The following is a 16,662-nucleotide window of genomic DNA, read 5'->3' as shown; positions in this document are numbered from 1 at the left end:
AATTATGTGAATTGGATGCTGGTTGCCCCAAACCCAATTCGCATTGTAGGATATTGTGACCGTCTCTCTATGGAGTCAGTTCAAACATCTCTGCAGCTGCTCTGATGTGAATTGCACAGGAGCCCTGTGTGTCTTTTGGTCCATTTCAGGTCCGGATTCAGCCCAAAATTTGGTCTGAAATCGGACCTGAAACAGTGAATGAAGACGCACTGGGCCCCTGCTGTGAGCGGCTGTGTATTCCAGTGTGAACCCAGCCTTAAAGAAAAATCAAACATTGTCCCTACACTCCAAATATATATATATATATATATATATATATATATATATATATATATATATATATATATATATATATTTGGGGGGCAAGGTACCCCTTTCATTTCAAAATGGCTAAATTGGTTGGTAGAAACCTTTAATTCTGTGTACATCTGTAGGTGCAAGAAAATAAAAACATCCAAAGTCATGTAAAATATTTTACAAGGTTGCAATATAGGCCAGGCAACACTTGAAGAACCTGTGGGGAGTATATTCTGGCTGTCTCTACATATCTGTGTGTGTGGTATCTGTCAGATTTTCATCAGTAGGCTTACTTCTAAGGTGAAGTAAGAGCAAAAGTAAACACATAAACAACTTTTCAAGTCTGCATTGATAAATTACCAAGACATCACATTAACAGCAAAAAAAGCACAAAAGATAACAAACTAAACCTAAAAACCACAACCTATTAACCCTATTTAAAAAAGATGTGCTAAAAATATCCACCTAACTTCACTATAATGCCACGTACACACGATCGGGCATTTGCCTGGCCAAATCACATTGGAATTGAAAAAACTTGAAAAAAATAGAACATGTTCTATAGCTAAACTTCGATGGAATTCATTGGAATTTACGATGAAAAAACTCAGATGGGGCTACACACGATCGAAAAATTTGATGGAAAAAGTCCATCTGTCTTTTTCCATCGGAAATTCCGATCGTGTGTACGGGGCATAAGAGTATCTAGATCAGTGTTTCTTAGCCTTTTTTCAGTCAAGGCTCCCTTTAAAATTATTAACAGTCTCAAGGCGTCCCATTCTAAAATGTAAAAAAATATATATTAATAGTTTTACATAACGCAGCAACATCCATATGTAGGACACCCAACATTAGAGCTGATTTATTCTTTCAAAGCAAATACATTTTTGCACACTGGTACTGACTAGTATTCCAATTTCTCTCCATCACTCAGCTAATGTGACCCCATTGCTGAGAGAGAGAGGCAGAGGAGGGTCAAACAAGGAAGCTGTGGAAACAACAGACATCCTCCTTTTCAAATGATGATGTCATTGGTTGTTAGGATGGCCATGTCTAGAAAGCCGTAATGGTGCACAATGAAAACCTGTGACTTTGTGTGATTTAAGGCAGACTTGGTCAACCTGTTGGCTTGTATACAATTTTTGATAATTTTTTAGTCATTTTTCCAAGGCACCCCTGAATAAACCTCAAGGTACTCCAGGGTGCCTGGGCACTTTGCTTGAAAAAGGCTGATCTAGCTCACAAAGTACATGCTATAAGTAAATTAACCACTTGGTATTTTTCATGTTACTTATATGCATTATAGATAATCATTTATTACCTTTTAATAGATAATAGTACTCCTGACCATCTTTTTTTCTCTCCAAAGTATGGTAGCAGTATCATTGTTCAGACATTACCCAGGGTCAGCCTCTACTTCCAGGACAAGATGCTGACCCATCAATAACAGTCATATAAGTTCTGGTCCCCGTGCAGGAATCTTTAGGTTTTTGACTGTGTAATGTCTATACAGTTCTGTACATATAATACACAGGTCAGTCCTTCGCCACTGCTTCTTACCATGTGAACTGCCAGATATGGGTTATGTTTGTTATGTTGTACCAACAAAACAACTAGCATACTTTCAGTGTTATTAAATATTTTTTTGTAAAAGTGCATGCACTTTTTTTGTAATTTGTTACCCCAACATTTCACATTAAAGATACACTATATTACCAAAGGTATTGGGACACCGGCCTTTACACGCACATGAACTTTAATGGCATCCCAGTCAATATTGAGTTGGCCCACCCTTTGCAACCATAACAGCTTCAAATCTTCTGGAAAGGCTGTCCAGAAGGTTTAGATGTTTGTCTATGGGAATGTTTGACCATTCTCCTAGAAGCGCATTTGTGAGGTCAGGCACTGATGTGTACTAGAAGGCCTGGCTTGCAGTCTCAGCTTTAATTAATCCCAAAGATGTTCTATCGGGTTGAGGTCAGGACTCTGTGCAGGCCAGTTAAGTTCCTCCACCCCAAACTCGCTCATCTGTGTCTTTATTTACCTTGCTTTGTGCACTGGTGCGCAGTCGGGTTGGAACAGGAAGGGACCATGCCATGAACTGTTTCCACAAAGTTGGCAGCATGAAATCATCCAAAATATCTTGGTATGCTGATGCCTTAAGAGTTCCCTTGACTGGAACTAAGGGGCCAAGCTCAACCCCTGAAAAACAACCCCACAATATAATCCCCACTCCACCAAATTATTTGGACCAGTGCACAAAGCAAGGTCCATAAAGACATGAATGAGCGAGTTTGGGATGAAGGAACTTAACTGGCCTGCACAGAGTACTGACCTCAACCGGATAGAACACCTTTGGGAGGAATTAAAGCGGAGACTGTGAGTCAGGCCTTCTTGGCCAACATCAGTGCCTGACCTCACATATGCGCTTCTGGAAGAATGGTCAAAAATTCCCATAGACACATTCCTAAACCATGTGGACAACCTTCCCAGAAGAGTTGAAGCTGTTATAGCTGCAAAGGGTGGGCCAACTCAATAGTGAACCCTACGGACTAAGACTGGAATGCCATTATAGTTCATGTGTGTGTAAAGGCAGGCGTCCCAATACTTTTGGTAATATAGTGTATGTGTCTGTTATACCATATACTTGTGTTAAAAATGTATCCTGTTCTCTTTTTATTTTTTCCTTTTTTATGAAATACCGGGTGATTCTGCCAGCTCCCCTTGCTTTCCTATTTAAAACTGACCATGCTGGGCACATCCGTTCTAGCTTGGTCAGTTTTCTGGCTGTGCTGGAAGTACAGCTCTTCCTTCCTCCAGACTTGTCAGACTTGTGCTTACACACCCCCTGCACAGCTCTTCACGGGAAAGATCAGTGTCCTGCTGTTTCTCTGCCTCCCCAGTCTCCAAAACCCATCTCTCTAAGCCCCCTATGCAGCTGAGAACAGATGTCATGTGATCACTTATGGAAAAAGAAAAAACAAATATTTTTTAAAATATACACAAATGTTTTGCCTTGAATTCCTATTTTAACCTGAATGGGATGTTTTAAAAGGTAGAGGTTCACATATACTTTGAGATCACTGTTTAATACATTTCCATTGTATCTATAACATTTTAATCTGTTTGGAGACCTTGTTCATTTACATCCAGTCCATATTTTCTACTGTATCAATAAGCAAGTGAAACATATTTTCACTACTCAATCTTTGTTTAGCACACAGGAATATCATAATTTATAAAATTATCATAAATAAAACATCATTTCTATTATAGTAGCTACTTTTTTTTTGCAGCAGACTGAAAGAAAACATTTGCAAATACAACGAAAAATTCAGTTTGAAAAATAAATAAATAAGCAAAGTGATGTGTGTCCAGCTTTACAGAAGCTGCAGAGAGTGGGGCAGATCCACAAAGAAATTACACCGGCGTATCTATTGATACGCCGGCGTAATTTCAAAATTCCCACGTCGTATCTTTGTTTTGAATCCTCAAAACAAGAAACGACGGCATCTCGGCTTGATCCGACAGGCGTACGTCTTCGTACGCCTTCGGATCTTAGATGCAATTTTTCAGCGGCCGCTAGTTGGCGTTTCTGTCGAAATCTGCGTCGAGTATGCAAATGAGCTATTTACGGTGATCCACGAACATACGTCGGCCCGTCAAATTTGTTTCCGTCGTTTGCGTTCGGCTTTTTCCGACATATAATTAAAGCTGCTGTTCTGAGGCGTACTCAATGTTAAAGCGGAGTTCCGGCCACAATTTCACTTTTTAAATATAAATACCCCTGTAATACACAAGCTTAATGTATTCTAGTAAAGTTAGTCTGTAAACTAAGGTCCGTTTTGTTAGGTTGTTACAGCATTTAGACACTTTATATAATAGAAATTGACTGGGGCCATCTTAAGTGTGGGCATCATGAAGCCAGACTGTATGACTTCCTGGATTTCAGCCTTGCAGATCTCGCACATGCTCAGTGCTGATCAGATCAGGTTTCAGCACCTGTGCTGTCCAAGTCACATGATTCTTTAAAACTGGGGAGTGCACAGACTCCTGGAAAGTTACACCCACTACATTCCCAGGAGTCTGTGCGGTGTAGGTTATGAAGCATTAAGCACCTAGGTGCAGGAAGTGGGAAGATTACCTATTCTGCCTAGCAACAACACTTTGAAGGCATCTAAAAAAAAAAAAAAATTTCGTAAAGGACTAATGACATTTTTTTAAAACTACTGATGTAATGTTATATTTATGGGTGGAACTCCACTTTAAGTATGGGCGTCCTTCCCGCGTGCAATTTTGAATTTTTTGCGTCGTTTGCGTAAGTCGTTCGCGAATAGGAATTTGCGTAGAATGACATCACCGTCGTAAGCATTGGCTGGTTCCAGTTTAATTTCGAGCATGCGCACTGGGATACCCCCAGACGGCGCATGCGCAGTTAAAAAAAAACTTTGTTTACGTCGGGTCACGACGTATTAACATAAAACACGCCCCCATCACTTCCATTTGAATTCCGCGCCCTTACGCCGCAACAAATACACTACGCCGCCGTAACTTACGGTGCAAATTCGTTGAGGATTCAAACCAAACAAAAGTAAGTTACAGCGGCATAGCGTATCTTAGATACGCTGCGCCCGGCGCAGATGTATGTGGATTTGCCCCAGTATCTTCAGAAATATGCTGTATAGAATTCTACCAAAAGTTGTATAATCTAAAACACATCCCCCAGAATCACATGCATTTAGGCTCCATTCACATCTATGCAACAACGGCGTACGCGGTGTATTTTGCCGCGAGTGTGAAACTTTTTTTTTTTTTTTACAAAGCATTCCCATTGCTGTCAATGGGCGAACGCCAATGTCGCCTGAAAAAAAGGGTCCGGGACTTTTTTTCAGGCGACAGGCTTTCGGCGTCTATGAGATGTGAACCATCTCCATAGACAGCAATGGGAATTCTCCCCTCTAGCGGCAGAAGCGTCCGGCGTTGGGCGTTTTGTCGCATAGATGTGAATGGAGCCTAAGTAAACTACTGTTCTCTTGCAAATTTAACCTCTGAAATATTAGCATTTCTTTTATTTGAATTGAATTACTTATTTCTGTGGAGACAGTGCAGAATATTTAAAACAGTAATTTGCTGAAACAAATAAAATGCTCAGGTTAAATTTCTATTTCTTTATTTTCAGAATAAAAATGTAATTAAATGCATGCACTGATTTGCAATTGCTTACACTTTTAAGATTGTGTTTGATACATGCTTTGTCGCAGCTGTTTTTATTATCAATATCTTTGTATTGTTTCTCTATGTTTTAGATAGGAAAAGAACACATAGGCCTAAAAGCCGTAACAGACGTTCTTGAGGATATCCAGTATAAAGTAAGTCTTTGTCCTGAAAGTGTCTTGTGTAAATAAACAATGCAGAGCCTCTGCCTAATAAAACACATGCCAAAAATACTCTATTGTTCTCCATAACAGAAACAAAAATGACCTTTCTATAGAATGACTGTTATATAGATCACTTATAGCTTTAGAGTATGTTATGTCCATTAGGACAGTCATTTTAGTGCATGAAAATGGATAAAGTAATTGTAAGTGGATAAAGATTGTAAAGTAGTAAAAGACTATTTTTACACCACATGTGTTTGTAGGCAGCTAATATAATACCCCAAAAACTTTAGTGTGATATATAAAACTTGCATGCCAAGACAGTATGTCCTGAGCAACAGGCATGTGATCTGCCTAAACTGCATTGAAAAAAAAAACAAATAGGTGTTTTGCAAACAATTGTAAACTCACATTCCAGCATCTTATATCCAGCATTGATCAGTACAGAACAAAAGTGCACTTGGCTTAAGCTGTGATGACAATGAAAGTGAGACCCCATTGATGGCCGGTAAGAACCTGGTCAGACCACTAACCCAGAGCAGCCGTGTACTCTCCTGGCTGGACCGTGCATAAGGTGAAGGGACGGCAACACGTTTTGAGGGTGTTCCTCTTTGTCAAGCCTGCCCTGAACGATAACTATAGACTTATATGTTATAGGTAGCTCCTAAAATTCTCATAAAACTTATATGCCGCGTACAGACGGTCGTTTTTTGTGATGAAAAAAAAACGACGTTTTTGAAAACGTCATTTAAAATGACCGTGTGTGGGGAAAACTTCGTTTTATGTCTTCTGAAGAACGAAAAAAAAAAAAATTCGAACATGCTCGAATTTTTTGTGTCGTTTTTCAAAACGTCGTTTTTTGTGTCAATTAAAATGATAGTGTGTGGGCAAAACGACGTTGAAAACAAAGTTTTTAAACCCGCGCATGCTCAGAAGCAAGTTATGAAGCGAGCTTCAATGGAACAGAGTGCCGTCGTACGTGCTGAACGTAACCGCGCTTTGCTAGAGCATTTTGAAAAACGATGGTGTGTAGGCAACGTCGTTTTTGAAAATGAAGTTTCAAAAACTTTGTTTTTTTCATCACATAAAATGTCGTTTTGTTTCATCACTAAAAACGACCGTCTGTACGCGGCAATACTCTACAAAATAATAATGCATGTAAAAATATACTTTCGAAAATTAATCCGGAGTTATTTTTTACAATGGATCACAATACCTTAATTACCACATACTTATTTAAATTATGGATTTCCATACTATACATACCAATTCATACTATAATTTAATATGTGGTATTTGTCCGCATGCAAACTATCATATAAGAGCTATCATTGTTGAACAGGTTAGATACATAGTATAAAGAACAAGATAAAGGGGCAGATCCACATATATCTGCGGCGGCCGCAGCGTATGTAAGATACGCTACGCCGCTGTAACTTACTTTGATTTTGTTTGAATCCTCCACGAATCCGCGCCATAAGTTACGGCGGCGTAGTGTATCTCTCGCGGCGTAAGGGTGCAGAATTCAAATTCGTCGAGTAGGGGGCGTGTTTCATTTAAAAGAGCATCCCCGAGCCGAACGAACTGCGCATGCACCGTCCGTAAAAACTACCAGGGTGCATTGCTCCAAATGACGTCGCAAGGACGTCATTGATTTAGACGGGAACGTAAATGGCGTCCAGCCCCATTCACGGACCACTTACACAAACGACGTAAAATGTTCAAAATTAACCTTTAAAAAAAAAATAAAAAATAGAATGACTGTTATATAGATCACTTATAGCTTTAGAGTATGTTATGTCCATTAGGACAGTCATTTTAGTGCATGAAAATGGATAAAGTAATTGTAAGTGGATAAAGATTGTAAAGTAGTAAAAGACTATTTTTACACCACATGTGTTTGTAGGCAGCTAATATAATACCCCAAAAACTTTAGTGTGATATATAAAACTTGCATGCCAAGACAGTATGTCCTGAGCAACAGGCATGTGATCTGCCTAAACTGCATTGAAAAAAAAAAACAAATAGGTGTTTTGCAAACAATTGTAAACTCACATTCCAGCATCTTATATCCAGCATTGATCAGTACAGAACAAAAGTGCACTTGGCTTAAGCTGTGATGACAATGAAAGTGAGACCCCATTGATGGCCGGTAAGAACCTGGTCAGACCACTAACCCAGAGCAGCCGTGTACTCTCCTGGCTGGACCGTGCATAAGGTGAAGGGACGGCAACACGTTTTGAGGGTGTTCCTCTTTGTCAAGCCTGCCCTGAACGATAACTATAGACTTATATGTTATAGGTAGCTCCTAAAATTCTCATTAAACTTATATGCCGCGTACAGACGGTCGTTTTTTGTGATGAAAAAAAACGACGTTTTTGAAAACGTCATTTAAAATGACCGTGTGTGGGGAAAACGTCGTTTTATGTCTTCTGAAGAACGAAAAAAAAAAAAATTCGAACATGCTCGAATTTTTTGTGTCGTTTTTCAAAACGTCGTTTTTTGTGTCAATTAAAATGATAGTGTGTGGGCAAAACGACGTTGAAAACAACGTTTTTAAACCCGCGCATGCTCAGAAGCAAGTTATGAAGCGAGCTTCAATGGAACAGAGTGCCGTCGTACGTGCTGAACGTAACCGCGCTTTGCTAGAGCATTTTGAAAAACGATGGTGTGTAGGCAACGTCGTTTTTGAAAATGAAGTTTCAAAAACTTTGTTTTTTTCATCACATAAAATGTCGTTTTGTTTCATCACAAAAAACGACCGTCTGTACGCGGCAATACTCTACAAAATAATAATGCATGTAAAAATATACTTTCGAAAATTAATCCGGAGTTATTTTTTACAATGGATCACAATACCTTAATTACCACATACTTATTTAAATTATGGATTTCCATACTATACAAACCAATTCATACTATAATTTAATATGTGGTATTTGTCCGCATGCAAACTATCATATAAGAGCTATCATTGTTGAACAGGTTAGATACATAGTATAAAGAACAAGATAAAGGGGCAGATCCACATATATCTGCGGCCGCAGCGTATGTAAGATACGCTACGCCGCTGTAACTTACTTTGATTTTGTTTGAATCCTCCACGAATCCGCGCCATAAGTTACGGCGGCGTAGTGTATCTCTCGCGGCGTAAGGGCGCAGAATTCAAATTCGTCGAGTAGGGGGCGTGTTTCATTTAAAAGAGCATCCCCGAGCCGAACGAACTGCGCATGCACCGTCCGTAAAAACTACCAGGGTGCATTGCTCCAAATGACGTCGCAAGGACGTCATTGATTTAGACGGGAACGTAAATGGCGTCCAGCCCCATTCACGGATCACTTACACAAACGACGTAAAATGTTCAAAATTAACCTTAAAAAAAAAAAAAAAAAAAAAAAAATGTTCAAAATTATACGCGGGAACGACGGCCATACTTAACATTGAGTACGCCACCATATCAGCTTTAACTATACGCCGGAAAAAGCCGAATGGAAACGACGTAAAAAAATGCGACGGCCGGTCGTACGTTCGTGGATCGTCGGAAATAGCTCATTTGCATACTCGATGCAGATTATTACAGGAATGCCACCTAGCGGACGCCGAAAAATTGCATCTAAGATCCGATGGCGTACGAAGACGTACGCCTGGCGGATCTAACCCAGATGCCGTTGTATCTTGTTTTGAGGATTCAAAACAAAGATATGACGCAGGAATTTTGATATTACGCCAGCGTATCAGTAGATACGCCGGCGTAATTTCTTTGTGGATCTGCCCCAAAATGTATTCTTTTTCATAAGTAGAGAAAAATCAATATGTTTTTAATATCAAAAGAAGGTGATCATCACAAGATGGTCTTCAGGCAAAATATGAGAGAATTATTGTTTTTTACTAACCTGTAGAGGGCTGAAATCAGAACACATAATTCCAATACACATTTATTCCAATATGAAATGAATTTAATACAACTAATTTATTGTGATCAGTTGTACAGTAAATAGTGACTCCAGATGAATTTTCTAAAGTATAATTTTCATATACTTTTATATATATCTTGTTTATACAAAATTATTATTTTTAGGGTATACAGTTTTTGAGAAATCAAGAACTTGTTGTTCCTTTTGATATATTTTTTATAATTTTATATTTATATATAGATATATTTTTCATAATTTTATATTTTAAATTTATATATATTTTTCATATTATTGCATATTTTGATGTATATTTAAGTGACTTGAGAAATTAAATGTTCGAAAATAATTGTTTAGTATTCACAAGACAGATATAACAATTGAATGTTATTACCGGTAATCAGTTCTGTTGCTCATTGATATCTGCTGGGAGATTTGATGCGACTCTGTCAGGTTCTGATGTCAGTGCTGTACTGAGCGACTTTCCCCACCTTGTAGCATAAAAAAAACCTGCAGTTATCGATCCCGACAGGCTTGACCACAATGAACTCCCTCGATATGTGTTGCCGCCCCTTCTACTTATGTGCGGTCCTGCCAGGAGAGTACATGTGAGTGGGGAACGCTGCTCCAGGTCAGTGGTCTGAGTGGATTCTTGCTGGCTGACACTGGAGTCTCACTTTTACTGTCATCACAGCTTGAGCCATGTGTGCTTTTGTCCTGTACTGATCCAAACTGGATACAAGATGCTGGAATGTAAGTTTGCTATTGCTTTTTTATTAATAAATATATACAAACTTTCAACATCACTGTCCATTTTTGTTTTTTGTATATTCGTAATGATCAGCTTGGATCTATGGGATGAGCCGATAGAAACCTATATACAGTCCACCACTTTGAATTCCTATTACTGATGGACATTACCCCTTCCATCATTTTGGACTGATAGCACAATTACTTGTGTGCTTTTTGTTGTTGTGATAACCTGTAGTGACAGTCATAGGAGTCTATGGCATACATATACACTCACCTATATATATATATATATATATATATATATATATATATATATATATATATATATTAGTATGCCATAGACTCCTAGGCCCCATACACAAGAGAGGATTTATCCGCAGATACGGTCCAGCGGACCATTTCCACGGATAAATCCTCTCAAAGATTTCCGCAGATTTCTATGCGATGGAGTGTACACACCATCGCATTGAAATCCGCGCGGAAATCCTCTGGCGATGACGTGTCGCGCCGTCGCCGCGATTATGACGCGGCGACGGGCGCGACGCTGTCATATAAGGAATTCCACGCATGCGTCAAATCATTACGACGCGTGCGGGGAATCCCTTTGGACGAATGGATCCGGTAAGTCTGTACAGACGAGCGGATCCATCCGTTGGAATGGATTCCAGCAGATGGATTTGTTGTGCATCACAGCAAATATCCGATCTGCTGGAATCCATCCCAGAGGAGATTTCTCCGCAGAAACAGATCCGCTGGCGTGTACACACCATAGGATCTATCCGCAGAAACCCATTTGCTGGGATTTATCTGCGGATGGATTCTATCGTGTGTACGGGGCCCTAGGACTAGGATATATATATATATATATATATATATATATATATATATATATATATATATATATGTGTATATATATATGTATATATATATATATATATATATATATATATCTCTATATATCCATACATATATATCCATACATATAAAGCTCCCCAGTGGGGACACAGACAACAAAAAAAATAATACATGAAGAGGTTCTAAACCTTCCACATTCTAATTAAAACAAAACATACCTGGTTTAAGTTCTGCTTTAAATATTACTGTAAGATACCCACATTATTTTAGGTATCTGACAAATATCAACAATCTATCATTTAGAATATATGTATTTTATATTTAATGCAGGTCAGCATAGATAACTATGAACATTTCTAGTCAACAACCTTCAAATTTAAAGTTGTCCATATAGTTTAGAGACTGCTGGCAAGTATAATAGACTTGCACTCATCCTTGATAACTGTTAAAATTGTGAAGCAGAGATCACAAGTAGACACTATGGGCCAGATTCACATAGAATTGCCCTGGTGCAGCGTATCAGAGATACGATACGCCGCCTTATCTTACCTGGCTTACGGCGGCGTAGTGTATTTCTCGGCACGTATTTCAAATTGGGCGGGTAGGGGGCGTGATTCATTTAAATGAAGCGCGTCCCCGCGCCAATTGAAATGCGCATGCTCCGTTTCGAAATTTCCCACCATGCTTTGCGCGAAATGACGTCGCACCGACGTCATTTTTTTAACTTAGACGTAAGTTACGTCCTTTCCTATTCACGGACGACTTACGAAATTTTTTTTTTTTTTAAATTCGACGCGGGAACGACGGCCATACTTTAACATGGCAAGTCTATCTATACGCCACGAAATAGCAGCTTTAACTATACGCCGGGAAAAGCTGACTAGCGACGACATAAGAGAATGCGACGGCCGCGCGTACCTTCGTGGATCGACGGAAAAAGCTCAGCGGGCGCCGAAGTATTGCACCTAAGATTCGAAGGCGTACGAAGCCGTACGCCTGTCGGATCAAAGCCAGAAGCCGTCGTATCTTGGTTTGAGGATTCAAACTAAAGATACAACGTGGCAAATTTGAAAGTACGCCGGTGTATCAGTAGATACGCCGGCGTGCTTGCTCTGAGAATCTGGCCCTATGGTCTTTATTTTGGAAGGTTTGCAGTATTTACCCCTCAAGACTCCTCTTTATGCTTTCTTCAAGGGCTTGGCTTTTCAGGCATATGTTTAACAATGGAGCTGGTACTTGGTTGTTGGTTAGTTGGTTACATTTTAATTGGCTCTTTCAGGACTGACCATTTATGTTTGATGACAATGATTGTTTGTTGAGCAAGAGAAAAACCCTCCAAAATATGGGACTTCAACAGGCAAAATGGACAAAGGACCACATAGGCAACCATATATATAAAATAAATATACATTTTACAAAGTAAAATCATTTGAGAAAGTGAGATCTGTGGTGGGGCTCAAGTGAATGTATAAAACAGCAGTACATAGATAAGAGGAGAACCTCGAAATGTCTCACCTTCTAGTTGCTCTATGGAGGTTCTCCTCTTATCCATGTGCTGCTGTTTTATACATTCACTTGAGCCCCACCCCCCGATTTCCCTTTCTTAAATGATTTTACTCTGTGTATAATAAAATGTATATTTTTTTATTTATATGTTAAAGTCCCATATTTGGAGTTTTTTTTTCTTGCTCTATATACTGGCATTCTCACAGCTCTCCACCATATACTTTTCTATGATTGTTTGTTGGGTTGAACCACCAATGTTGTACAAGTTCTAATAATACAGTTGTTATTTTAAGCAAAAAATAAATTTTTGGAAAAAAATTATTAACATACACAATAGAAAAAATAGAGGGGTCTCAAGGATTCCCCAATTAACCCCGAAACTCCAATGAAATAATGTGGGCAGGGAGGACTATACCGGTACTTGATAATTAGGTTCAAAAGCCTGAATGGTTCATGTTTACGAAAATATTTATTAACAAATAAACATTAAAGACAAGAATAAAAATACAATACATAAAGACATTACAAAAAATACAAACTTGACCACAATCAGGTCACCGGTTGTGCAATCCCCATTTAACAGACGGGGTAAAATGTCGGTGAGAAAATTGAAATCATGAGACCATTAGTCTCGAGTCTCGACTAGTTTCGCTTTCGCTTCGTCAGGAGACGGTCTAGAGGCACAAGGTCCCTTGTTCCCAATACCTTGTGCCTCTAGACCGTCTTCTGACGAAGCGAAAGCGAAACTAGTCGAGACTCGAGACTAATGGTCTCATGATTTCAATTTTCTCACCGACATTTTACCCCGTCTGTTAAATGGGGATTGCACAACCGGTGACCTGATTGTGGTCAAGTTTGTATTTTTTGTAATGTCTTTATGTATTGTATTTTTATTCTTGTCTTTAATGTTTATTTGTTAATAAATATTTTCGTAAACATGAACCATTCAGGCTTTTGAACCTAATTATCAAGTACCGGTATAGTCCTCCCTGCCCACATTATTTCATTGGAGTTTCGGGGTTAATTGGGGAATCCTTGAGACCCCTCTATTTTTTCCATAAAACTAGGACGATGGTACACCCCCTATTTATTTGTATAATCATAAAATAAAAAGGTTTAATCATATTCTAACATACACAATAGAGTTGTTTCAGTCATGATGACACCTATTGCATAAACAGGCATACACAGAAGTCAACAGATTGGAATGCAAACCTTCAAAAACTTGCTGCATGAGAACATACTGTATGTGCGTTAGTATAAAATACAAATCATGAAACTAAAACTAGTTTCATATCTCTTGTCCTTGCTAATAAATTAGTGATATGGCCTTGTAAACTTGCCAGCCAAAATGATTAATACTAGAGATGCTATAATTAGTAACATTGTGAAAAAATGTCCTTCGATCCAAGGTCTGTAGATTGTTAACTGATTGACTGTTTTGAATCCCTTGTTCAAGTTTTCATTGTCTTTATTACAGGGAAAATCAAAGACAATTCCATGTTTTAATCCCAACTCATTATTACCTGGTGAGTCAGGGTTATTAGCCTGTAACTCGTTATGTATTGAGCTGAGCTGTGGTTATATTCAATATGTAATTGTTTAGTTGCATTTTTTGTTTTCTGATCAATATATTTACAGTTTATTTGTGCTTTGTTTTGGTGTTAGGGATGGTGGTAGAAAAAATCGCCAGAAATTATGTATGTGTGAGGATGCTGATCCCTGTAAATTATTTTTTTGAAGGGTCACCATTTTTACAGGCACAAAGTAAATAATATCAGAATCCCCTTCACAGGAGTAAAATTACTTGACAACGTGTTGCAATACCACATTTCACCAGCAGGCAGTACCTGTAATTGTTGCTGTTTAGCCTGAGAGAAGAAAGAGATGAGCTACCCCTTATTAATAATAATATACCAGCCTAGCACACTAGGTACCTAGACTAATATTCCAGTGGCCAGCATGTATGTAGACCCCCTGCTATGTTGATGAGCCTTATGTTCTTTATTGTAATGCAAGTCCTAGAGGATGTACAGCTAAATTAAAAAAACGCTATAAAAGGTAGCTAAAAGACACAGAATGAAGACATGGATAGGATTATTTAATGAAAGCATACTCACTTTAGGGCAAGAACTGAGGATTATGGGTTAATTTGCAAATCTTGGAAAATAAGCACTATGGGCTAGATTCACGTAGATCGGCGCATCTTTAGAGCGGCGTAGCGCATCTCATATGCGTTACGCCGATGTAACACAGAGAGGCAAGAACAGTATTCACAAAGCACTTGCTCCCTTTGTTGTGCCGGCGTAACGTAAATTGGCCGGCGTAAGTCCGCCTAATTCAAAGTAGGAAGGTAGTGGGCGTGATCTATTAAAATGAAGCGTGACCCCATGTAAATGAAGGGCCGAACGAACGGCGCATTTGCACGCATGCTCAGAATCACGTCGCATATACTCCCTAAGATACGACGGCTCAATGCCTACGACGTGAACCTAACCTACGCCCAGCCCCATTCACGTATGACTTGTGTAAACGACGTAAAATACGACGGCTGTTCCCTGGTCCATACCCTAACATGACTTACACCTGCTTTATGTGGCTTAACTTTACGTCGGACGTACGCCTTATGTAAACGGCGTAGATTACTGCAACAGGCGTAAGTACGTTCGTGAATCGGCGTATCTCGCTAATTTACATATTCGACGCGTAAAACAATGGAAGCTCCCCTTGCGGCCAGCGTAAATATGAGCCCAAGATACGACGGCGTAGGAGACTTACGTCGGTCGGATGGAGCCAAAATTCAGGCGTATCTTATTTCAAGAATCAGGCGCCAAAGGATCAGCTCTGCAGAAAAGCCTCATGCCCATCAGGCTGGTGGTATAAAGCCGTTGTGCTCTTCAGTCACCAATCCACTTCTAAAAAGAAAGTGCACACCACCAGTTTATCAAAAAGCCCCCTTTAAAACACACTTACAACATGTACAAGTAAAAAGCTCTTATATGTCACACACGTCTGCTCGCTCACCACTGCCCAAAGACCGCGTGGCTGCATGACGTCACAGGCTTGGCTCCTCCCTTCTATACATATGTCGCCCTCTGGGCTTCTTCAGTAGACCCCTTTGGTCCCACTTCTCTTCTGGGTCACAGAATAAGCCAACAGTGGGCTAAAGCCTGCACAGAGCCACTTCAGGCTCTTGAAGGGTCCCAACAATAATGTTGGGATCCACCCTGACTGGCAAGTGGCTCAGCCTCTCATCATGCCTCTGAGAGCCTGAGTCAGCTGCTCCCGCCCGCTCCCCAGCCCGGCGCTCCAGTGGGCACTGAAAGGGCAGAGCTGAGAGCGGTGACTGCTCTCTGTTTAGAGTGGATTGAGAAGTGAGTGATTAGCAGTCATATGATCACTTGGTTCTTGGTATTAGAGTCAGCAGGGACAGCTGCAACATCACACACATGCTGCAGCTATACAGATAAGTATGTATGTTTTTTTGTTTTTTTTTCATGCAGCTTACAGTTTTCCTTTAAAATAATTTAAAAAACTTAAAGGCTTTTTTTATATTAATCACTTTAGCCCCCTTCATGTCCAGGTAATTTTTTTGCGAAATGGCACAGCGTTACTTTAACTGACAATTGTGTGGTCATGCGAAGCTGTACCCAAATAAAATGTTTGTCCTTTTTTCCCACAAATAGAGCTTTCTTTTGATGATATTTGATCATCTCTACGGTTTTTATTTTTTGAGCTATAAACCAAAAAGACAGACAATTTTGTAAAAAAATATATACATATATTTTACTTTCTGCTATAAAACATACCTAATAAATAAAAAAGTGAAAATAAACAATATTTTTTACTTTCTGCTATACAAAATACCCAATAAAAATAAATAAAAAATAAATCAATATTCTTCATCAGTTTAGGCCAATATGTATTCTGCTACATATTTTTGGTAACAAAAATCAGAATAA

The 16,662-nt window shown here is 39.2% G+C and overlaps 1 protein-coding gene across 1 annotated transcript in view; it reads left to right on the top strand.

The window, feature by feature from the left end:
- Positions 1 to 16,662, top strand: part of CA8 (carbonic anhydrase 8) — a 121,416-nt gene that overhangs the window by 74,359 nt on the left and 30,395 nt on the right. Inside the window, exons 5-6 of the mRNA XM_040354253.1 lie at positions 5,604 to 5,666; positions 14,181 to 14,229. Coding sequence (XP_040210187.1) covers positions 5,604 to 5,666; positions 14,181 to 14,229 — 112 coding nt within the window. The remainder of the gene's footprint in view (positions 1 to 5,603; positions 5,667 to 14,180; positions 14,230 to 16,662) is intronic.

Source organism: Rana temporaria, chromosome 5 (genome assembly GCF_905171775.1).
Source record: "Rana temporaria chromosome 5, aRanTem1.1, whole genome shotgun sequence".
NCBI classification, from domain to species: Eukaryota; Metazoa; Chordata; class Amphibia; order Anura; family Ranidae; genus Rana; species Rana temporaria.
The sequence above is the reverse complement of the archived record's forward strand: the minus strand, read 5'-3'. Positions and strand labels throughout refer to the sequence as shown.